This window comes from Melospiza georgiana, chromosome 2 (genome assembly GCF_028018845.1).
Source record: "Melospiza georgiana isolate bMelGeo1 chromosome 2, bMelGeo1.pri, whole genome shotgun sequence".
NCBI lineage: Eukaryota > Metazoa > Chordata > Aves > Passeriformes > Passerellidae > Melospiza > Melospiza georgiana.
In genome coordinates this window covers 106778446-106803711 of record NC_080431.1, presented here as the reverse complement: position 1 = coordinate 106803711, position 25266 = coordinate 106778446, and the positions used below count along the sequence as shown (strand labels likewise).

Below are 25266 nucleotides of genomic sequence, written 5' to 3'. Positions count from 1 at the left end.
GAGCGCGGCCGGCGGCAACGGGAGCGCGGGCACGGCGCGGGCACGGCGCGCCTGCGGGAGCGCGCAGCTCGGCCCAGCCGGAGCCCGCCGGGACGGACGGCCCGGACACCCCGCCAGGAGCGCCAGGAGCCGGCACAGGCCGCGGCGGTGAACAGCGCCGTGGCTGCGGGAAGGGGACGGGCCCGGTGAAAGGCACACCGACCGCAGGAGGCTTAGGGGGCCGGGCTCAGGGTTTGTGGCTGTGCGGGTTTATTTGGGGTCTCCCGGGGGTGCGGTGCAGAAAGGCACCCGGGGGGAGGACTGAAGCACGGTGCCCGTGTATGTACCGAAAGGGAGCGCATCGACCGCAGAGTCTGCTTGAACAGTAACGTGGTATAGCCTGTGGTATAGCATGTGTTATACCTGTGCTATAACCTGTGGTATTACCTGTGGTATAGCATGTGTTTTAACCCGTATTACAGCATGTGTTATACCTGTGTTATAACTTGTATTATAACATGTGTTATACCTGTGGTATAACCTGTGGTATAGCATGTGTTTTAACCTGTGGTATAACCTGTGTTATAACGTGTTATAACCTCTGCTGGCCAGCGGCATGAGGAGATCTTTCTAATTTCGGCCTTTTTTCTTGTTGCTGTCTTTGTAGACTGGGCGACAGATATTATTGTTAGGGAAAGCATGTGGATGTGAGAGCTGCCCCAGCATAAGAACAACCTGAATGTTTTGTATGAAACAGGTAAAAATCCCACCAAACACTTGCTGTTTCCAGACTTGGGTATGACAGAAATGCTTTTTAAATTGAATAAAATCCCTAATTCAGTGATGAGAGCCAGTTTAGAGGTTCACCAGGGAGTAAAGGCCAAATTCCCAACCCTTCCCTGTGGGAAATCAAGCGGACTTCTTCATGGGAGCCTCTTACAAGCACAGAAATGTTGCTGATAGTATTTCCTCCGTGGTCAGGGATGCAGGTTTCATTGCAGGTAACCAGTTATCTCAAATTCCTGTGTGTTGTGCCAGCAGCAGCGGCTTTGTCTGTTGGAAAACACGTTTGTTCTCAGACTTAGCCTGGTTTGCAGGTCAAAAAAGCAGGTTTGGGGCAGACAACCACGTGACTGCAATGTGACGATGGAAATCCGTGTGAAACTGGTGTGCCTGGTTTAACAATGTTTGTGACCTCCCACTTTCACCAATGCTACTATTTCCATGCTTTCCTGATCAAAAGCTAGAAGTGAGTTTTGCTGGATATACCTAGAGCAAGCACACTGCCACTGTTCTTGATCTGAGGAAATTAACAGAAACACATTGTAAGAAACCTTCCAATATCTATGAAGGTGTTGCCAATGACAAAATGTATTTTGTCTTGCAACCCTATCATGTCATACATTGATTTGGAAAATAAATGTTCATATCCAATCTTCTGTCAGGCCACATGTTGTTTTCAATTTTGTATTAAATATCTCACTGCTGGGAAAAACAACTGAGATGCACGAGGTGCAGTGGGAACATGATGCAATACTTGGTTGTAGTTGCCTCCATGTTCACACATGTATAATCCCTCTTTTATGAAAATGAACTGAAAATACTGGACTCTGTAGTTACTTAGCTGTTTAAATTATGCAATAAATGCAGTGCAGTGTGTGTAAAATCATGGAAATAGTTTTTGTCACATTTGAAATAGTCTTTAAAAAGAACTTAATCCTTGCCAAACACCCTGTCAGAAATATGAAAAAAATACACAAACTGTTGCTTCTATTTTAATAATGAGTTTGTACATTTTACATATTCTGAAGTACTGTTGCTATTTTGATTCACTTATCTGGAAATGTTTGTAGTATAAAGAAAACCCAGAAAAGTCTAAAGTCTGCAAATGTCCAATTATTGTAGGATCATAGGTTTAAGTTCTAAGGGACATCAAAGACCATTGAGTTCAAATCTTCCTGCCATGGGCAGAAACACCTTTCACTATCCCAGGTTGCTCAGAGCCCCTTCCAGCCTGGCTTTGAACACTTCCAGGGATGTGGCATCCACAGCTTCTCTGGAAACCCGTGCCAGTGCTTCACCACCCTCACAGGAAAGAATTTCTTCCTAGCACTAATCTAAACCTGCCCTCTTTCAATTTAAAGTTATTCTCCCTTGTTCTGTTACTACATACCCTTGTAAAAAGTCCATTTTCAGGCCTTATTTTGAGCCCCCTTTAAGCACCAAAAGCTTCTATAAGGTTTCCTCAGAGCCTTCTCTTGTCCAGGCTGAACAACCCCAACTAAAATAGGTAAGAACATTTCTAGGAGTTGACATTATGTCATATGTCAATATATTTGTATTGGACATTTATATATGAATTAAATCAAGTTTTAACTAGTATAACTAGTGTATTAATATAGCTCAAAAAATATATCCACAATTTTATTCATTGCAATAGTCTCATTTAAGCCAGTGGTAACAGCTTAGCCACTGACTTTGTAGAGATGCCTAAATCAGAGGGGTCAACCCAAATCTCAATTTAAATTCATATTCAGTAAGGTAATCTTGATACCAGTGGTCATTGTCAGAGGCCTAAGTGTAATTATTTAATTTTATTCAGGAGACTAGAACTGAGACACTATTAACATATTTTGATTTTTTGATAGAAGCAAATTGTTCTATGTGAAGGGGAAGGGGACGGGAGGGGTTTGTTGTGCTTTGAAATGTTGAGCTGTTTTAAATGTCAAAGCTCTTGTGGTTTTGCTTTGTGGCTAGGTTTGAGGTCCTCTTCTGTGACAGTGTGTAGGAGAGACCTGAAGATCATCTCACACCTCAGCTTGACACAAACTGCAGACAGCAAAATGACAGTCAGGTAAAACATGAAAGTCTTGCTTAGCTTTTTCCACCCTGGCTGACCTGTGAAGGTCAAAAGCCTGAGGGGTGCAGAAGGATGCATGAAGTTTTGCTTGTATCATTTCTGTATCTGATAAACTTGGTTTCTACTCATTTTTCTTTGTTGAAGCATTTGATATGGGTGGGTACATGCTTGCTGCAGCAGGAGATGTCCCTTATGGAAACGGGAGGGAATGCCTCTCCTTTGAGGCATAGGTGGCAGGAACACCTGGTGCCTTGGAAGAGTCAGTCCATAAAGGCTGGTTTTTTCACCAGAAGTGCACAAATAACAGGTTTTAAAACAGTAGCTGGGGAGATGGGGCAGATTTATTGCACGAGTGAATGAGATGGAACAGTAAGGAGTGGCAAAGGCCTGGCCATTGGGATGAAGGAGAGAATGGGAAGCTGATTGTAGCAGAGGGAGCAGTAGGTGGGCAGGTGAGCAGAGTGGGAATAGCATTGGGAAGTCCTTGTGAGGCACTACATGGAATAGCTGGTTCATTGTGTGAAGCCCTGAAAGGTGGGGAAGACATTCAGCTTGGGGGTGGCAGGTATAGAGATGGTACACTTGTTTTGTAAATCAAGAATGGGAAGGGGGTGGTAATGAGAGTCTGAAAATAGGCTGTGAAAGGGATGTGAACAGCAGTAAATTGGGAGAGGACGGCAGCCTGTGGCCTACTGTTTATAGCAGTGAGTGACATGGAAGGGTAGCAAATGGATTGCGGGTGGTAGTGGCAAACCAAAGGTCCACGTAGGTTAGTTCATCTCTTACAATAAAATCTGAGCTTGCCAGGCAAAGGCAAAATAGCGAAAGCTAAGGGGTGATGGTTGTGCTAAGGCAGAGCCCTGCTCACCCCATTCAGGGCAGTGCTCCCTGTGTACAGTGTGTTCGCTGCTCAGGGGCGGCTCGGATGCCCCGGTGCCCACGCGGGCTGGGATCAGCTGGGATCAGCCCGCAGCACCTGGGCTGCCCGGTGTCCGGGGAGGAGCCCAGCTGGCACCGAGCGGGGATTGCTGCAGCGCTACACCAGGCAGCTGCCGTGGCAAACCGGGGGCTGCCGTAGCCTCGGAGGAATTGGCCGCAGCCCGGAGGCAGCGGGTGGGAGAGAGCAGCGCAACTCGGACCCTCTGCAAGCGGACCCGTGTGGATGCGCGTCCTCGCGGGCCGGACGCAGATGATGCTTCTCGGTGTCGCTGTCTCCAGCCGCGCTCCTCGGGGCGTGCCCGGCCTCCGGCCTCTGGCTGAGCCCGCACGGGGCGGTGCCGGTGCCGGGATGCCTGTACCGGGGGCCGGTGCCGCTGCTCGGCCCGGGCCCGCCCGCGCCGCTCAGGTGCGGCGGAAGTGACGGCCGGCGCGGTGCTGCCGGGGGAACATGGCGCCCGCGGCCGCGCGGGGCAGCGCGGAAGGTAAACAAGCGTGAGGGCGGCGGGGACCCCGGGGCGAGGCCGGGCCGGGAGCGCCGGTGCCCGGGCGCCGCGGCGGGGGCGGCTCCCGCCTCCCCCCCGAGCGCGGACGGCGGGGAGGAGGGAGCCCAGGATCCCCCCTTCTTCCTCCGCCTCCTTCTCCTCCTCCTCCCGGCTTCGCCTCAGCCATTGCCCCTCTCCGCAGCCCCCCGGCGCCTCCCTCCGCCGCCCCCGGCTGCATGGTACTCGGAGCCAGGGCCCCTCTCCGCCGCTCCAGCGGGAGGAGCCGCGTCCTCAGCGCCGCCGCTGCCGAGAGGTGGGTGAAGGATCCCCCGGGCCCTCCCGCCGCCGCCCGCCCCACAGAGGGCGGCCCGGGCGCTCTCCTGGCCCTCAGGGACCCTCCTCCCCGGGCTGGGGCCGGCGGGCCGGGGGCCGGCAGGCGGGGAGCGGGCGGGCTGCGGCGGGGATCGGGCGGGCACAGCGAATGCCTGGCGGCTCCGGGGCGGCCGCAGCCCCGCCGGCCCCTCGGGTTCCTGCGGCCGCTCGTGGCGGACCCCGGGCCTGGCAGCCCCGCTTGGGGGGAGCTCGGCCTGCGAGCTCTGCTCCCAGCGGAGCGGGGCTCAGCGTGCCAGCACACATCTGAACGAAGTAGGTCATCCGAGTTCCTGCCCCGAAAATGGCCATTTTACCTGGCCCCCCTCCCCCCCTCGATCGTAGCTGATCGTGGAAAAAGTATCCGTGATCTGTACGAGTAGAGCTAGGCAGGGTTGGTACTGGAGCTTGGATCCATTTGGTAAATGCTGGAACATCACTTTAAAATTTAAAGTTCTTGCCTTTTTATTGTTTGGGGTTTGGGTTTTTTTCTTCTCCTTTAGAAGAGGAATAGGAGCATCATAAAGCTATTACTGGATGAAAGGACAGAACTACTGAAGTCTGGCTTCTGTGGACTTGTTACATAAACTTACCTGTAGAATAACCCAGCTCTTCCACCACCATTGCCCCAGATCCCATTCAGACCCCCTGAGCCTACCACCATGCACCAACATACTTCCTGTGTTTTCTCTTCCATCACCTAGAAAACCTGTTTAATTTCTACCACGTCCTATAAACTTTCCCACTGACACTCATCTCCTTTCACTTTCCATAATTATACCCTGTGGCTGCTTTGGATCTGCACATGTGTTGATTTACCTTTCAGCAGGCAGAGCACAGCAGATAACCATTGGGCTCACACTGGAGACATCAGACCTTTTTCATTCATCTAGCTGCCAGTTTGGGGGATATGTGTAGAAATGAAATATGTTTGAGATTTCTGTGTTTCTGACAAGTGAGTTTGACGTTTGCCAGTGAGGTTAAAACCTTGTGTGTCTTGAACAAAGGGCACAATTCATGTCATTTCTCAGAAGATGCTCAGAGTACTTACTAAGTTAGCAATAAGACACAGATAAAAAGACAAATGGAGGGAGTAGTTTAGCAATTCTCATTTAAATTTAAAATATTTTTACTAATGTAGTTTGAATATTACTTCTTGTCATTTTCAATCTTATTATACTAAAAAATTATAAGTCAGAAAAGATAGGATTTTTTTGTAAGTAACAGATACTTAGCTTGCTACTTTTCTGTATAAAATACACTATAATTTTCTTCATAAAAATCTTCACAGTGAGAGAATCAGGCTTTATTCATACCTTTTTCTTGCATTTGAAAAGATTAATCTTTCTATAAGACACAAATATATATATATATGTATGTGTATATATATATATATATATATATATATATATAAAAGAAGCACTGATATCATTCAGGATAGAGCAGTCCTGTCCACTTTGAGAGCAATGGCAAATCTGTCGTTTTCAACACCACTAATTATTTAACTTTTAGATATTAGTAATGTAAGTATTTCCAGTTAAAGATAATTCTCATTTTGGTGGATATATCAACTGTTTTATACAGGGCACCTGTTCTGGTTTCAGTGCAATTGGAAGAGCATTGAGCTGAGCTTGCTCTGTGTTTGGGAGCAGGTTTTCTGTGCAGGTGTTGTGATGCAGTGACCCTTCAGACAGATGGTTCAAGCTGCCTTAGTGTCTGTGAAGTGCAGTTGCAGGTCCTGGCACACAGAGTGAGGAATAACCATGCTGAGCCCAGGCACAATCCAGGCTGAGTTTTGGCAGCTTTGCTTGTAACTGCTTCTGATGCTTCTGCCACAGCAGTGGTGACCACAGTGACACCGAGTGCCACTGTTGCTGTGTGCTGGTTCAGCAGCACAGGCAGAGATGGTCAGGGGAGCTGTCCTGGCCAGCTCTGTGTCCCTAAGGAATGCAGCGTGGGCAGCTTGCAGTTCTGGCAGTCTGATTCCTCTGCCTGGCAGGGGTTTATGAGCTCCTAACTTCTCCATTCTCAGGTAATCTGCTGCTTTTGCAATTCTCAGGATGGATTGGATGAAGTGTTAAACATGAGCATACCAACGTGTTGAAGATAAAGTGTTTCCCAGATTTAGTGTACTAATGACAAAGGATTTCAGATAAAACACATGGAAACTGGATGTTTTGCTTTGTTCCCTACATTTGCAATTGTTGTAGCAATGGAAAACTTTGATAGCCACTGGTTATTGATCTATCCCACACGACATCACTCCTTCTGTTGCTGTTAGTGGGGGATTGTGATGAAAAATGGTGGACAAAATTTAATGGTTTTAGTTTTAAACCATGTAAACAAAGGTTTAATTAGGGGGATGAATTACTTATACTGTGTATGTTATAGTTGCATTCCTACTCAACACAGTACACTGCAGTTGTGAATGTTTGCTAGTGTGTTCAAATACTTGTTGTGTTGTATTTTCATATGTGTCTATAACATTTGACTATGGAGAAATGTCCTCTTCCTGCAGAAAAGCATGTTAACAAAAATAGGGTCAAAGAATTCTGCTCTAGGCAGCCTTTGCTGTGCACTCCACCAAATAAAGCATGCATAATGGCTTTAAAATTTACATTTAAGTGCTTGCATTTGGTGGATGGAAGAGATTATTGCATTTTAAGCTCTATTTTAGTACTTTGTGTAACCAAAGCATGGTTCTGTGTGTCTGGTGAAATATTTTTATGGAGTAACTCAAAGATAATAGTGTTTTAGTATGTGAAAATTTGTGATTCAGCCTGTCCACAAAGATGATTTCTTAGAATATCTTCTATGGGATAGGTAAAATGAACAAGTACTCCATAATTAGTAAACAAAACAAATCTTGCTTGTTCTGTCTCAGCATCCCAAATGAGTTACTAAGGAACAGCAGTAAAGGAAAGCTGAAATTTTCCTTTGAGCTGGTGTGCTAGACTTGGTAAAGGACAATAAATTTCTGTCTCTAATGCATATAAGGTTACATATCATATAAAAAGTGCATATTCAAAGGGCCCTTTTTCAGGTAGTACTGCTTTTGGAGAGGTTTTAAATCCAGGAGGGCATGAGTCAAAAGCAGATATTGTATATCTTGCTTCTCAATAGCCAGTGCATTTAGAGTCTGTTTCTTCTGCTTGTGACTAAGAGCCTCAGACCCCGAGGTCTGAGGAGGAAAGAAGGTTCTCCTTGTTTAGCAAGAAAAAGCAGTCTAGAGGAGGGCTGTCAGACTTTTATTACAGCTGCAGAATAAAGATGAGGAATCAGTGTTCCAAGTAAGTGCTTTTGCAGTTAGAGCACTGCAGAATCTAATGCATGATGTGCTTAAAGAGGAAAAAAATGTAAGGAACAGGTAATAAGGTTAAATGTATTTCTCTTTTGGCTTTTCAGCAGAGTCTTACTTCCTGTGCTGCATTATCCTGATCAGCTCTAATATGTGCAGAACAATAACAAATGTCAATGTACATTGCCCACCACCTCCCCTTCATTGTTTATACATTGGAATTTTTTTGTTCCAGTTTTCCTATAGACCACTGCAGGCTCCATGTCTTCCATTGGATTAAGTGTGCAGCTGTGATTTGCATGCATGAAGAAAATCTAACTGAATTTTCCATTTTTATTGAAAATATGAAAAAAAAATTGTTATGTATTGTCCTCTGGGAAATAAGTGCAGCATTTGAATAGTGCTCAGAATTACATCAAAGATTGCAAGTGTGTGTGTGGGAGGAATGGCATAGCTATGCTTTAGGAAAATTACTTGGTTTGAGAGTATTTTGTGTTGCTTTTTTAAATGTTTGAACTACCACATTGCTATTTGCTTTTGATGGAGGATGTTAGCTTTAGAAATGAAGATTTTTACCAATTAAGCATAATATGCATTTAATTATCTACTTTCCCAGTTTTTGTACTGTTTTAACCCCTTTGTGTATTTGCACTGGCAATGCATTTTTTTGATTTAAAGAAGAATTTATCTGCTGATAACGTGTATGGCTTTATGCCAAGAAAAGGATATTTACTCCTTTTATTTAATGCAGGGAGACAAGTAGTCCTTTTGCTTTTCACTCCTAGAATTCTGAAGCTTCTTTAGATGGTGTAAGGAGAAGTCTTACTGCTTTTGTGGCTTCCTAAGTAATCCATTAAATGCTCACTGCTGTTTAGGAGGAAAAATATGTTAATGTTGAAATCTGTAGATTTACTAAAAGTAATATCAGCAGGAATGAGAAAAGAAGGATTAAGTGATTTAAACACCCACATTTTTAAAACATTCAGAAATAATTGTTTCCAAGTGTTGACCCCTTTGTTACTGTTATGGAGATTTGTGGCTGACTCAGTGTTTTAAATATTTTTAATGGAATAGCCACTTGTAGTGAGATGTAAAAATTGCAGCCCTAAAGGGTGTTCCCTAAATACAGGTGGATTTTATTTCTCAGTATTTCAGTGATTGCTGCCTTGTTAGATTTCAAATTCATAGGACAATAACATATACATGATTTTTTTGTGTATGTATATTTGTCTTATTTTTATTCAATCAGAATTAAAAAGAAGGTGGCAGAAAAATCCCCACATCGTTGCAGTGTCTGTGCAAAAGCAACAGGATCACAGATTCACAGACTGGCTGAGGTCCTGAGGGACCTCTGGAGGTCATCTGTGCCACCTGCAGGGCCACCTAGAGCCAGTTGTCCAGGACTCTCTGGTGCTGGCTTGGTTGGGGTTTTTTTGTTTTCTTTGTTTGTTTGGGGGTTGTTTGTTTTGGAATTGGAGTTTTTCTTTGATTCTGTTGAGTATTATTTCCTTGTTTTGCTCCTTAAAGGCAACACTGGAGGTGTGTCTGCCATGTCTCTCTGCTTAACTTCACTTCCAACTTTTTTCCTTTTGCTTCTTTGAGGGTGGTGAAAGAGGCCTTTCTTTTAGGGCCATCCTGTGTACAAGTTAATTTGTCTCCTTTTTTTTGAGGAGTACCCATAATGTCATTACCTTTGTCAAGGTAAGGGCAAAGATCCTCCTGTGTTTGGAGCTTGCTGCTGTGGGTTTTCAGTGCTGTTCAGGTACACAGATGTGCACATACTCTTTTGAAGAGATCCTTTCAGTGGGATTACCTGTGGGATGGGAGATCCCATCCTTTCCAGATGAATATACAGTTGCTTCTGTCACTTGGGGAATGTTGCTTCATTTTTTACTTTTCTCCCCTGATACGCTGTTGTGTCATTTTGTTCTCCTTCTCACATTTGCAGATTCCAACTGTCCTTTCCCATTTTTAATCCTGATCATGGAACTGATGCTGAGCCAAGTCTTAGCTGGTCTCCTGAAGCTCTGTAACTTCCACAGTTGTACTGTCTGAGAGTCCTTGTGACCACTGAAGCTCTTGGCTCATTTCAGACAGCAGTGAGAGTTGCTTTAGGTCACTGTATGTTCTATGAAAATAAGTGGCCCATTTAAAGGCAAGTGATCATTAAATCTCTGAACAGGAAGGATGAGCTCAGCTATGATTTAACATCAGAGAGCTGGGCATGGGTGGAGAGGAGTTACAAGTACTCCAATGAAAGATGGAAGTAAGCTGATACTGGTTCTTACTTTTTTATTTGATATCAGAAATCCAGTTAGAAAGCAAAATCCTGTAGCAAAGTCAGGCTCCTCTTCAGTTGGGTGCTTCTTTCTGAGGTGGTAAAAATTCATGAAGTGGTTCTTTCCTCATCTGCTTTTCTGTAAGAGTTGGCAACAACAAAGAAATATATCTGATGGTATTTTTTCTTTCTGGTAGGCATTTGATGTTGAGGAATGAGAGACTCACAGTGTGAGGTTGCAGAGCAGTTTGCATGTTTCTCTTTGTCTTCAGTGACACTGAAGGGAAGGTGCTGTCTTGGATACTGGTGAGAAAGTGATTGGGTTGCCATCTTTGTTCTTTGCTCCTGCTCTTACTTCCAGGAATTTGAGTTCTGTGAGAACGCCTTAATTGTAAAGAGCACTCCCAGCATTGGCTTTCTCGTGCCCAGAACCCATCATCAGCTTTCAGCAGTGTGGGAGTGCTGCTGAGGTGTGGCTGCAAACACCCATTCACCAGATCAGTTTTGCACAAAGGGTATCTCCAGTTTGGTTTTCCAGGATGTGTGCTGAGGAGTGAAGGAGAGGAGGTGATTAACCATTGATGAGTCTAAAAAAATGCATTCCTGTTACAATGGCAGCAGCCAGAATGTGGTGCTTGAGGAAGTGGGGGTGAGTGGAAACTGCTCTCTGGGGCTGTGAAACACAGGCCAGCCTGGAGTCACTTCTGGCTCCATAGACTTGTGTGAAGTTTGAGAATATGCAGGTTTTTCTAATGTATGGTATTATTTAGATTTTCATGTGGGTTACCAGTACCAAAACATTATCAGCTTCATTTGTTATAGAAAATTCAGAGTTAAATGCAACAAATATCTGAGGGAAAGTTGAAGTGTAATTTAAGATGGGATGAAGTGGAACAAAAGTAGCTGGACCAATTCTAATAGGAAATGAATGCCAAGTAGGGAAGTTGTTGATCTTTCTCTCTCTTCCTGCACAAGTATGTGTCCTCCCCTCTGCCTCAGGTTGGTTCTTGTGCCAAACCCCACAGTATCAGGTCAGAAGTCAGCTCACTGGGAAGCAGAAAGATTTCTAGTTTTGAGGGTTTGTGTGTGCTAGGGAGTGGGGTGGTCATGTTTGTGTCATGTGTCTTTTTCACATCTGTCTCTCCCTGCTCTTAGTTTAATTTTTAGCCATGTTTATGAGTTGAATTGACTTTCTGGAGTAGCCCAATGAACCCCAGAAATGGCTCAAAGTAGGCAGCAGTAGCTCAGGTCCTGCAGTGTGACAGAGAAGGAGAAAGCAGCTGCTGTTGTCCTTTGGTGAATTGTTAATCGGTTCAGGCTGCATTGGGCAACTTCACCCTACCTAAACCCAAAGAAGTTGAGCAACATTTTGAGAAGTTTCTGAATTTTGAACAGGTTTTTATTTTGATTATGTAATAGACTTTAGCAAGGTAGGATCCTGCACCTCTTAGATTTTTTTGGTTTATTTGCAGTTTAATTTTAGCTTGCATATAAGTAACATTATATCTGCAAATGCTTAATGAGCAATCAAGCTTCACTAAGCCCACTGTACAGAATATTATTTTTTGTGACCTGTTCTTGTCAGTGTTTCTTGTTGCCTTAGTATTTTGCCCTTCATAGATTTCATAACTTAGTATCAATCACTATAGTAAGAAATGGGGGGGAACATGATGGGACTGTGTTGTTACAGGAGAAGTGAATCACACAATCTCAAATAGTATCTGTGAAAATGTTCATTTACCTACAAATAACTTTGGAGTAAATTGACATAGATTTTAAAGCATAATAAATGTTGGGGGTTTTTTATGATCATACCATGTACAGATCTACTGGAGCTTGTTTCTGAAGTTAAGAAAGTTTGGCTTCCTTTTTTTGAGACCTTTGATATCCAAGAGTGGGTGTTTTATTGCTCCCCTGAGATAAATTCTTTAGAAAGATTGACGGGGGGAGAGGAAAAAAACCATGACAACCTTCTTAGTTCATTATATGACCATGAATTAACTTGGAGTAAGGAATCGTTTTGGCAGTATTGCATAGTTATTTTTGTTCATTACCCTGTCTTTAAAATGAGAATATTTGGTTTGGGGAGGAATATTTAAAGTTTGTGTTTTAAGTTATTTCCTAAGTTGATTTTTCAGCTGGAGATAGAACAGAAAGAATGGTGAAAACTTTTAAGTCCTTCAAAGCAATCTCAGTTAGGATTTATCTGGTCAGGAAGAGCTTGTAATATGTTATTAGAAATTATGATTTATTTTTATTTTTATTTATTTTCTTTCTTCCCCCCAGGTGATTCATGGCAGGGGACGTGGAAGGGTTTAGCTCCTCCATCCATGACACCAGTGTCTCTGCAGGATTCAGAGCACTGTATGAGGAGGGATTGCTTCTTGATGTCACACTTGTCATTGAAGACCACCAATTTCAGGCCCATAAAGCACTGCTTGCCACCCAGAGTGATTACTTCAGGATTATGTTCACAGCAGACATGCGAGAACGAGATCAGGACAAAATCCATTTGAAAGGTCTGACAGCTACAGGCTTCAGTCATGTCCTCCAATTCATGTACTATGGAACTATTGAACTGAGTATGAACACTGTTCATGAAATCCTTCAGGCTGCCATGTATGTCCAGCTTATAGAGGTGGTAAAGTTTTGCTGCTCTTTTCTCTTAGCTAAAATCTGCTTAGAAAACTGTGCAGAAATTATGAGACTTCTGGATGATTTTGGTGTAAACATCGAAGGAGTCAGGGAAAAACTGGATTCCTTTCTGCTAGAGAATTTTGTGCCACTCATGTCCAGACCTGACTTTCTTTCATACCTGAGCTTTGAGAAGCTCATGTCTTACTTGGACAATGACCATCTGAGCAGGTTCCCAGAGATAGAGCTGTATGAAGCTGTGCAGGCCTGGCTGCGCCATGATAGAAGACGCTGGAGACATACGGACACCATCATTCAGAACATCAGGTTTTGTTTGATGACACCATCCAGTGTTTTTGAGAAGGTTGGTGCATTTGAAAAGCAGTAGGCAGGATTCTCCATTTAGCTAGGGCAGCATGCCATTAAATAGGTAAGATTCCAGAAGCTATGCAAAGGAACAAAATGATAGCATTTATTTTTCTAATAAAGAAAAGCAGAGAAGGCAAACATCTAGAAGTGTTGTCTTTGGTTATTAGACAATAACACTACAGTGGCTGGAGAACAGGTATGTTTGCAGTTCATGTTTATATGTGACTTAATATGGAAAAGATCTTTTGAAATAAGGTCACTTGTATCTAGTTTGATTTTTAAATGTTCTTAACTGTTTTCCACAAGTTGTTTCTTGCTTTCCAGAGGCTCTAGACCTGCACATAATATGTAGGGTATATGTTATGATGGTTGTTACCAATACAATCAAAAATAGTGACTGCAGATCTTCTGTGGCTTAAGTACAGAGGAGAGTTATTTACAAATGAAAAGTAGCATCTGCTCTTAAATCTGCAGTTTTCTTGCTATATCTTCAGTGCTTGTGCTATTACACAGCAGTTAGAAGTAAGCCTTGATCCTGCAAAGTTATTCATACACTTGGTTGTACACAAGACATAATACAGTCAAAAATTATTGATGGTGTCAAATGTAATGATTTACTTTAAATACCAGAGGACTCAGAGGACTCTTTGTAACAGGTGATTTATAGTTAACTTCCATTGTATGTAGTAAGAGTTAAATGAGAACTTGCCTTTTCTACTATTGAAGAACAGACAAAAAAAATTTGTTTTTTAGTTTTTCAGATTCTCTGAATATTTATTAACAGTACAGAGATTACAATGCTTTGTAAGCAGTTCTCTTACAGGCCAGTAACAGTGTTCAGGTTAGGAATTACTTGATTTGTGCTGTTTTAACAATGTTAATTTTGTGTTATAAGATACAACTTCAAGTTCTGTATTTTTCACCTCTCAGCAAATTAATAGGAATTCAGAACCCATGTTTTTGTTGTGCTTTTTACAAATTAATCTTCCATATATTTTTATGGAAGATTTATTTTAGTATCTAGTGAATCTACAGACAAGGTTGTATTGGTTTTAAGAGCCACTGGATCATCTAAACAGTAATTCTTATTTGTATTTCATATTATAAGAGCTATTAATTACTTCAGACTAGTGACTTTTTATATTTTGGATTTCTTTCTGTGTGTGTGAACTGAGTATAGGAAGTAATAATACATAAAATATATTTATTATGCTATATTGGATTATAGACATAAATAAAATAAATACCTGAACATATTTTAGAACACTAATGTAATGTTTCTATTGGGTTAAAATATTTTTAACTAGTAGGAGCTGAACTCTGCAGGATACTGTGTAGTGTCTTGTTTTAAATGGGTACTTCAACCATATTATTACATCATTTAAGCCCTTCAGTAATAAAACTACAGAATTCACAACATATTTTTTGAGGTTAATCTGATAAGGCATTATGAATTTTGGGGATGCAAGCTCAAGCATCAAGCTGTCTTCAGTTAAATTTCTGTAAGTGCATGTGAAAGTGTATGTTCAGCATTATATTTGGGTATAACTTCTGGAGCTGGTTTTGGGATCATTGGCATAAATCCTGCATACAGTGCTCCTCATGTTTTATCTTGACAGTGGCCCAATAGGTACAACTTCAGGAGAGCACTTGGTTTGAGCATGCATGGTTATATCCTACATGTAAAAGCTTTATCTGCCAATACCCTCTCTGTGAATTGTGTGTGGGAGCAGAGAAAAGCCCGTGCAGGTTATGGAGTGAGACAGCTCAGCAGAGAGAAGCAGAGCTAATTATGCCATTTGTTACTGCAGCTAGCAATGCATTTGTGTTCTGCCCTGGCTGGAGACTATTGAGTTATCCAGCAGGACAACTGCAGTTGGAGCCAACATCAGAATATAGAACACTTTATTTTTTTAATAAAAGAGCATGTCTGTTCACTGTTCTGGCAGTAACTCAGGGAAAGCCTCTTCTCTGTGTGCAATGGGAAAATAGTGGTAAAACTCCCTTTTTTGGAGATCCACAAACAGAATCCTCCCTTTTCCTGAAGCCAGGACATAATAAATGCATGGATGTACCAAATACAGTCTGAGGTGGAGTCTTCCAGTTCACCAAACTCTGTATTTACTGCACACTGGCTGACTTGTTATGTACTTTTGTGTAACCTTTCTAATACCTATTTCTCAGATGCCTGTCACTGTAGGGTATAAATAACTTCTATAACTTAACTTTGCAAGTTGTGGTAAGGATACTTTTGTCCTCTTAAGCCATTCTGTTCCATACATCATTTTTTTTGGAGAGATGTACAATTTAAAAATTAAATCAGTGAGTCTAGATTAATCCTGGAGGCTGAAGTGCATTTAGAGTGCACAAGTGGAGGTACAGCATGTTTGCTTACTACAGAATGTCCTGGAAGGATGACTTCTGAGCTATGACTAGGTACTCCTTTTGTTCCTCAGCCCTTAAGGTACATGATGTATGGGAAAAAATGGGAATATAAATCAGATAAGGATTTAGGGAATAGTTAGAAAGTAAAGGCAAAGTATTTGGGGAAAAGCGCAAGTTTCACTATCCATGTGATATTATCCATGTGCTTTCCTGTTTTTACTAAACCTATCCATGGCTCTGTAAGTCTTGAGGAAGTTTGCAGATAGGAGTTGGAGTGCCTTTCACCTGGATCAGAGTTAATCTCCATGTTACTGGAGGCAACTATGTCATGATGTCCCTGAAATATACTGTTTAAGCTCCATTTAGGTTCTGTGCACTACTCAGATTGAAATGTTGTTTCAAAATCTCTGTCCTTAAAACCCAGAGATTTTTTTTATGTCCAGTCTGTAAGGTTTATTATGACTAGCTCTTTCTTATTAATTGCTAGTTTAAATCAAAAATTTACTAATCACTAGGTTCATCAGTAGAGGTAGGATAAATAGCGCATTATATTTGAATATCTGCTGTCCTGTTCCTAGAAAATAGTATTTTTTTCCTGGGAAATAGTAATTTTTGAGAAGATGTCGTTGTAGTTTTGTTACTGTGACTTTGCCTTTCATAAATGTGTTGATTTTTTTTCTCCCGTTTACCTCCATTTCTAGTAATACATATGTATCTACTTACACAACTTTGTTTGCTGAAGTGTAGAATAAGAAGAGTGGATGAATTTAGGGGCCCCTTTTATTGTAAATAGGTGCTGGGCTCAATATTTTTGGGTGTTGGCATCACTGTTGATGTGAATAGATTTGCTAGCAGCATTTATTACATGCAGAGCTTCTTAATTGTGGCATATAGATTTTTGATTCCACTCTCATTTCAGAGGTTAGACTGAGTTAGACTCCAGCTTGATTTTGACAATTTCTCTTTCCTTCTAAAAAACTTCTAAAAAGGAACAGCTGAGTAATCAATTTAAGGGCATTGTCCTTGCTGCACAGAGGCTGTGCCTTTCTTTGGTTAGGCTGAAACACTTCAGTGATTTCTGTTCTTGCAGAATAGCCCTTCAAAGCCCTTCACTGGTACTGAGCAGTTCTCATACCAGCTTGTAATTGTGGTTAGAATGTGGCCAGAGATAAACAGATGTGAAAATAATAAGGATCCTTGTTAGTGGAATTGATGGGTCTTTGGTTTTGATTCAGGTCAATCTCTAGTAAAATAAGTTCAGGGTTTTGTTTTGAGTAAGAATTTGGTTATTAGAAATGTGATACAGATGCCACCATGGTTCATTGGAAAGGTGGAGCATTGCTTCTGTACTCCTGGTAGCTGAGTTTGAGCTGCATCACACATTCAGAATTGGCAGGCTTAGAAAACATAAGCAAAATAAGTTGGAATCTTTAGAACAATTCTCTGTTTCATGACTAGAGATGATAAAGTGACATTATGAGCCATTGGGATTTTTCTGTGCTTTTGTTTATGTTCGCCTTTGTGGTTTTTTTACGAGTTCTACATAAGGAAGCAAGTTAATAGCTACCCCATATAATCACATACTAAAATTTAGTTACCAGGTGCACAAATAATAGTTGTTTAGTTTGAGCACTTCAAAAGAAGCCAGTTTTCTGATTTTTAAAACTTTTTCTTATAAACCTAAGTAACAAGAATACAAACAGAGCAGTAGCTGTAAGTGGTTGTATGAGGAATTTTTTTTTAAGTCTGTATACTGAAGTCAGATGTGTTAGAGAACACTTACCTGGCATTTCATTGCTCTTCCTGCAGCTTATTAATTAGCATAATTGATTTTGGGGAGGGGGAAAGCTGATGAACATAATGTGGGACACAGCTGATCTTCTGTGGAGATAAGTTTTCAAATTAGAAAGTAATGGCTTAATTTTTTGTTTTACTTCTTCATATAATATAAATGGAAGATTCTGAGACTTCCATAGCTGCTACAACTAGAAAAGCATGCATTCAGAAAAATAGGCAGTGATTAATCACTGCATTAACTTGGAAAGCCAGCACTTTTTATGGAGTGTTTCACTGGTTTAAAATGAAGAGAGGAAATGCATTAAAGCTCAAATGCATTGGAGGGATGCCCCAGGGGGCAAGTAGAGGGATGGATGTTTCTAATTATTTTTACATCTTTTATTATGGAATAACACGTTTGATTTTGTTTATGCTGTTCTGTCTGTGTAGCAGAAAAACTGTGAACCACTGGTAGTTCATACACTGAGATAGTTCCCATCCTTCATCTCTGGAGATCTTGTGGAAACTCTTACATTAGGTTTTGTCCCAGCATAACCTCTTTAAGGGGATTTTCTCCAGAAAATTAAAGAAAGATTTGGAAAGAATGTAAAGTATGTAAAGAAAATCACATGAGCAAAGCTTTAGACTTGGATTAAATTCCTTTTTTAACAGGTATGACTGGGGTTGATAAGCAAGTCCAACTTAAAATGCCTCTGAGACCTTTCAGCAAGATAACAGAAGACTTTAAAGAAAAACTTTGAAAATGCTTTGAAGCATTAATATTTTTTAAAAAATTTGGAGTTGATGATGTACTCTTTAGGAATGCACATTTGTTTTACTTCAGGGTTCCTGACAATTGCTGTGCATTTCCACCTGTTCTGCTGAAATCCGTGTGTTCTGTTTGAGTGTTGTTTATTGTGGACACATTCCTTCCAGAGCTTCTCCATTTGAGCCTAACAGGAAAATTGGTCTGTTGATAAGGACTTTGATATTTGCTGATCAGCTCCTTGTTGCTCCTTGCAGGTAGTGGCAGAGCCTGCTTTTGAAGGCTGAGGGCTTTCCTTCTGCATGTTTTGGGTGTCAGATAGAAGTTCCTGCAAAAGGCCATGGGCATTCATCTGCTGACATTCACAACTTAGAGATGTTTTAAATACCAAACCACCTAAATTTTAATGCTTCTCTTTTTTGATAATATACACAAGTAATGAAAATTACTGTAAAATTAGTTGAAAGTGTAGGCAGAGGGTTTTTCTTACTAGGGACTGAACAGGGCTTTCAAATATTTCTAGAACATTGCAAATATTTCTAGAACATTCTAGAATATATGACTGAAAATGGGTCAAATGACCTACATTTGCTTTGTTTTCATTTGCATTAAGCAAGTGTGAGCAGTCTGTACTTTCCTATAGGCATGTCCTAACATTCATCATTTGAGCCTCAGGAGAGGTGCTGCCCCTGTATGGCAGAGGTTATGCTGGTGAAAGGTGCATGGTTGAAGGTGAATGGTTAAAAACAGGGATATTTTTCCTTGACAGCCAAGTCTAAGAATGCTCCAGTTAGCTTTTCTTACCAGAAGTGAGCAGTCAATCACTCTTGTTTTGTGGGATTTTTTTTTTTCTGCATATTGTAAGAATTGCTAGTGCTTGTGTATTTTCATGTTCAGCTCTTCCAAGCTGTGCTTGTCAAAGCTTCCCTGCGAGCTGCAGTCACAGAGGGTGTAAATAACTGGAGTTGCATTTGCTCCATCATGTCTTTGTCATTTAAGGTAAGAGCTTGAGGCTTGGCTTTGACATGAGTGCCTTTTTCAGGATAAGCAATAGTAAACTAAGAGATTGATTCCCTGGTCTTGAGGGTCCCTCTCTGGAATTAGAGATACTCCTTGTTTCCTTTGGCATGTTCTCATGGGGTGAGATTTAGGCTATGTGGAGGAGTACACTGATGAGGTTGTAGGCTTATTTTAATTCCAGTTTCTGGCTGGCATTCCAGTTTCTAGATCTAATAACAGAGTTGTAAATGCTGAGGGAGAAAGAAAAAAAAATTCCATTTCTGCCAGGTTCTACTGATAGACTTCACATTGTAAGCATGTTGATCCTGTTGTCTTCCATAATTGTCCAAGAAAACCTGAACTGCATATAGGTGGAAAAAAAGAGAATTTATATTTTTATTGAACTCCAAAGAGTTCCAGTTTGGGAATACATGAAGTAGTCCTGCTGGTTTAGAATTTGAAAGTTCCTTTTAAGGATAAAGGAGCCCAGCCACGATTCTTTGTTATTTTAACTTCTTTTTTCATTTTTTTCACCTGTATGTGTCACCATTTTCCTGTGCTGTGGTTCTCCCTGCCAGCATATTTTCTGTAATTTATGTTCAGTCTTTTCAGTCAGGCAAGGTAAATGGTTTCTTTTAACAAATATAATATGAGCAAATCTGTCTTTGTATGATATATTATTTATTTGCAACAAGAAAACAGAGCTGTTGTTCCCAGAAGAGTTGGGCCTGCTGTGGGTTTTCTGTGAGTACCATACCTGAGTAGACTTTTTTGCTCCAAAATCACTTTTGGTAAAAACAGTAGAAAGAGGCTGGACATTGCTTCAAGAATAATATATATGATCTGCATGTGACCATCCTCCTTTTTTTCAAACAAAGATAAGTTAAACTTGTCAAGATTTAAGTGGAGGAAAGAAAAAGTTTAAATAAAAACATTAAGTCACTGTAACTCTTGAGCAATACATCACTTTACAATAGTAGGTTAATATTTGGCTTTCTTTTTGAAATTGGGTGTTTCAAACTGTCTCAAAAACTGTGCAAGTTGTGTTCAATAATAGCAGTTCAAAACATTTTTTTAAACAATCATTCTTTGACAGCAGAATGCCCTAATTACTACACAAGGAAGATATGATTACCAGATGGCTAACAAAATTTTAATGGTATGTGTTTATGGAACAAGCAGCTACTTTATTCACAAGATATAAAGAACATTAATTTCCAAATTGCTTTCCATATATGTCAAAATTCATACCACCATGCCTGAGGCATTTATTCTTTGGGACAGAGGGTAGGAGGAGGTGGAGTAAAAGATACTTAAAAACAGTAGCTCCTGGTGTTACCTTGTGATCACTTGAAATTTCAGAGTGGCCTCTGATTTTTTTTCAGAGCATTGCTTATTCGGAGCTGGTGGATACTAAAGGCTTTTAGACTGTTTGAAAGCAATCCAATTTTATGTGAAAGAAAATGGCATTTAGGATCAAATCTGATTGAGGGTTTGTGGATTTGGCAACATCTAGCAGGTTTTGATTTGTTTTAGAAGTGTGATTCAGAATGCTGTGTTACACCACACTGTACAGGAAGAGTGAGGCCTCTGAAGAAATTCCCACGGTGAGCTAGATTAATGAAAATGTTCAAGACAGGAATATGTTTTGGAATAGTCTCAGGACCAGCCTCAGGCACTTGAATAGGCTCAGATAGTAGGAAGGGTCCCAGAACGAATTCCTATTTTCCCCTGTGCCTGCAATTCCAATAAAACTGAACAAAGATGGCTTTTAGGTTGTAACTCTCAACCTGGGAAGTGGAAGTTCAAACCTACCTCTGCAATTTGCCAAAGAAATGCACAACCAAAGGATTATAGGTGGAGACATTTCCTTCTTGTGTTCAAGGCATGTGTTAACCTGGAGACTCACACAAGGGAAACACTAAGGTCGTCACCATGATGAGTAGTTGGTGCAAGCACATATTCTGAAGGAAGGCAGTTGGGTACCTTCCCTTCCACCCCATGGCAATTCATAGCTGTGTGAGCAGAGCCTAGCATTTGGGAGCTCAGGCTTTGTTTGTGAGAATGCAGAAAAAAACCAGACTAGAGTAGACCTTGGTAACCACAGAATGGGTGTGTAGAGTGTCTTTGAAACCCAGGAAAATATGGAATTTTTAATTTGGGTACTTTATGGATTAAGCAGAAGATGAACAGAAGTTGTTTTCAGGAGAAGGAATGATTCTTAGACTTGGGGATTTCAGTTGTGCCTAATTCCAGCATAAATTCTGCATGTGATTATTCTGCTGAAAATGTTAGTCACTGCTCTTAATCACTAAATTGCCTTCTGGATTTTGGATAACAATACATCACTTTAAACCTTCATGCATAAATGCAATTGCTCTCAAGATTGCCTGAATGAAACAAAGTAAAATAATCTTCAAATGACATATAGTGATTTAGGTTTTCTGGATTGTTTCTCGTGGTCAGAATTTTAATATCTTTTAAATGTATTCATAGGTAAAAACATCAGAGTTTTACCGATACTCCCGGCAGCTGCGACATGAGGTTGACCAAGCCATGAATTACTTTCATAGCGTTCACCAGCAGCCTTTGATGGAAATGAAATCGAACAAAATTCGTTCTGCCAAACCCCAGACTGCAGTATTTAGAGGAATGATAGGACACAGTATGGTAAACAGTAAAATCCTTCTCTTGCACAAACCGAGGGTCTGGTGGGAACTAGAGGGTCCTCAAGTACCTTTGCGACCAGACTGCCTTGCCATTGTCAATAACTTCGTGTTCTTATTAGGTGGGGAAGAACTGGGGCCAGATGGCGAGTTCCATGCTTCATCCAAAGTGTTCAGGTACGACCCAAGGCAGAACACTTGGTTACGGATGGCAGACATGTCTGTGCCACGCTCCGAGTTCGCTGTCGGGGTCATTGGCAGGTACGTGTATGCAGTGGCTGGCAGAACCAGGGATGAAACCTTTTACTCCACTGAGCGCTATGACATCACCGAAGATAAATGGGAGTTTGTGGATCCCTACCCAGTCAATAAGTACGGACATGAAGGGACTGTGCTTGGAAACAAGTTGTATATCACTGGTGGAATTACATCCTCTTCAACTTCTAAGCAAGTGTGTGTGTTTGATCCCAGTAAAGAAGGGACGGTAGAGCAGCGAACACGGAGAACTCAAGTGGTCACTAACTGTTGGGAAAACAAATGCAAAATGAATTATGCCAGATGCTTTCACAAAATGATTTCTTATAATGGTAAGCTCTATGTCTTTGGTGGTGTTTGTGTGATCCTGAGAGCTTCCTTTGAATCTCAGGGATGTCCTTCTACAGAGGTTTATGACCCTGATACCGATCAGTGGACTATACTGGCTTCTATGCCAATAGGCAGGAGTGGTCACGGTGTGGCTGTTCTGGACAAGCAGATAATGGTTCTTGGAGGCCTTTGTTACAATGGTCATTACAGTGATTCAATTCTCACTTTTGATCCAGAGGAAAACAAGTGGAAAGAAGATGAATATCCAAGGATGCCGTGCAAGCTGGATGGCTTACAGGTCTGCAGCCTGCACTTCCCTGAGTATGTTTTGGAGCATGTCAGACGTTGCAGCTAAAACAGAATGAACAACCCAGTCAAATACAAAAGAGCTATACTAATTTGTTGAAAAAAATTACAAACCAGTTGAATTCCTGCAGAGACATTTCCTTGTGTATAAGAACAATGGCCAAATGCTCAAGAGAAACAGGATGTACAGGCAGTGTACTTACCAAGTTAATTAGAAAAGGTGATAGTTGGTCTGACCTTGTGAAAGCTTTGTTGTTTGTTTTTTTTTAAATAAATGTAATTGTAAGTATGAGAAAAAAATATATTTTTGAGTCTGCTTTTTTTTGGTAACATTTTATGTCCACAATGTGTTCTGTTTTTTTTAATGGCCATTATACCACTATGCTTTTGAAGTAAGTTGAGTTTGACAAAAATATTTGTGAAAGGAAGAGAAGGAGGATGATATTTTCATTTTTTTATTGAGCATCAAAATACAGTTCATCACCTGTACTTGGGTACAACCAGGTATAAAGTAACAAGCCAACCATTTCTGTATTTTATGTTGTCTTTTAGATGCTTTTCCTATTAACTGCAAAGTACTCTCAAATTTACTAGGTGTTTTTGTTTTTCCTTATTTACTTTGGAAAAGAATTTTGACCCTTTTGCATGACCCTTTTCCTGATTTTGTATAGCTGTACCAGTAAGTCTGCCAAAATGCAAATTACACATTTTCTACTAAATTTAAAACAAAGCATTTTTATATTCAAAACTCTATTTCTATGCTGCCTTCTATTGTCTGTGTTGTTTGTTGGTGAGTAAAAAAATGTATACACACATGTGCATACACTGTAAAAACTGTATATAAATGCATCTTTTTATGTGCAGTTACAATATTATATTTTAACTAGTGCACACATTCAGCCATATCTGTTGAATTTAGGGTATTCTTTCATGAGCTAAATAGTTCAAAGTTCCTAAGTGAAACTGGAAGCCTCATTTGGTATCAAAGTATCTTTAGTATATACTGATTGATCCAGTAACCTTAAACTCTTTATATTGTTGCTACATAATGAACTGTTGGTTATTTGTTATTTTATAAATTATTTTTTAAAAGTAAACTCATTTTACCTGAGTTTCTTTTTGGTTTCAATGTGCTGCCCAGTTTTCTTTTTTTGTTGAAATTGAAAACGTCAATAAGCAAACGCTCAGCACTGCTGTAACCCACAGTTATTTCTGGAACTGGATACTGGATATGCTACAGTTTATTGTCAATACTTTATTATACTCACACTTCAATATGAGTGCTCATATTGAAGTGATAAAATCTTTTTATTATTATTATTTAACTATTAAGTGTTAAGAACTACTGTGTTTGGAAAATGTGGAGTTAGGTGATTGGTTTGTTAATGTAATTTCTGCTTCTTTTATAAAAACCTCCACAACTATGGCTACTGACCTTGGAGTGCCTGAGTAGAGATGGCTGGTCCAAGAGGGCTTTGACTATTCCATTGTGCTAACTTGCAGGTATAAATGACAGTAGATTGATAAAAATTATCTGCCAGGACATAAATAATAACAGTATAGTCCAAATAACATTTGGACTATCTTTGTGGATGTAAATTAGCCACTTTTAGAACCCACAGGAGAGATCTGGTGAAGCTGAAGGCTCACATGTAGTTCAGGTGCTGAAACATGAGCTGCATATTTTGTAAAATCTTATGCTGCTGTGTTTCATTTTAAGCAATAGACTTTACTTTATATGCAGCAATGCAAAACCACTTTATTCAGCATCTTCCAGTCAGAATTCACTGTAGAAAAGGAATGTACAGTACTCAGGGAGTTCAAAAGAATGCACTTACAAAGGGACCAAAATCACCCTATATTTTCTATATAAAAATAACATCTGCTTGTGTAAATGAAATTTCAAATAATAGAAGTTAAAACAATGTGTAAAACTTCTCCTGTTGTGTTCCTGTATCTTTGTAGGAATTATGTTTTGGGTTGAAATGTGAGTATTTGGAGCTATATGGCAAGTCAGCAGATTTTTTTAGGGTTTGTTTATTGTTAGAAATGATTTATTAATCGAGTATATTCATATATTTTGAAGGAAGGAGGTAATGTTTGCCATCGTAGCTGTAGTGATAAGTTATTTACAACAGAAGGGACTGGACCAAATATTGATATTCAGCCTTCTGATGCAGACTAGTTTGCAGCTAAATTTTTCTTTTTTAATAAGAATTCAGTTTACTGAATTAGAAATCTAATTTACTTTCTTGATAGACTAACTTAAAAAAAATGTGGCTTACACTAAAACCTCAGTTTCACTGTGAGAGGTGTACATCACCCTACATGGGGAGAGATAAACTGACTCTGGTAGGAGCTGCCTGTGTGCTGACTGTACATAATTCATGGAATATTGGGACACGAGAAAAAAACACAGGTTGAGAGATTTTTGTTTGTTGGGGTTGGGGTTTTACAGTTGGTTTGTTTTAGTGGTTTTGTTATTTTTTTTTTTTTTTTTGTCACCAGCTCATTTCTTAATGGGGCAGCAAGCTAATCCTATGTGAGGCAGCTGTCAAGGGCACGTTACATAGAG

At 40.6% G+C, this 25266-nt stretch overlaps 1 protein-coding gene across 4 annotated transcripts; it reads left to right on the top strand.

The window, feature by feature from the left end:
- Positions 1 to 89: 89 nt before the first annotated feature.
- On the top strand, positions 90 to 25266 carry KLHL15 (kelch like family member 15). Of its 4 annotated transcripts, XM_058045046.1 has the most exons (5): positions 90 to 231; positions 647 to 736; positions 2737 to 2833; positions 12492 to 13203; positions 21631 to 25266. In XM_058045046.1, exons 4-5 carry the CDS (start codon positions 12499 to 12501, stop codon positions 22738 to 22740), a joined length of 1815 nt encoding a protein of 604 aa, XP_057901029.1. In that variant the 5' UTR covers positions 90 to 231; positions 647 to 736; positions 2737 to 2833; positions 12492 to 12498; the 3' UTR covers positions 22741 to 25266. The 4 variants fall into 4 exon arrangements, with proteins under 4 accessions (XP_057901029.1, XP_057901030.1, XP_057901033.1 ...); XM_058045047.1 differs by lacking the exon at positions 90 to 231 and having other exon boundaries at positions 551 to 736; XM_058045050.1 differs by lacking the exons at positions 90 to 231; positions 647 to 736; positions 2737 to 2833 and adding an exon at positions 4204 to 4260.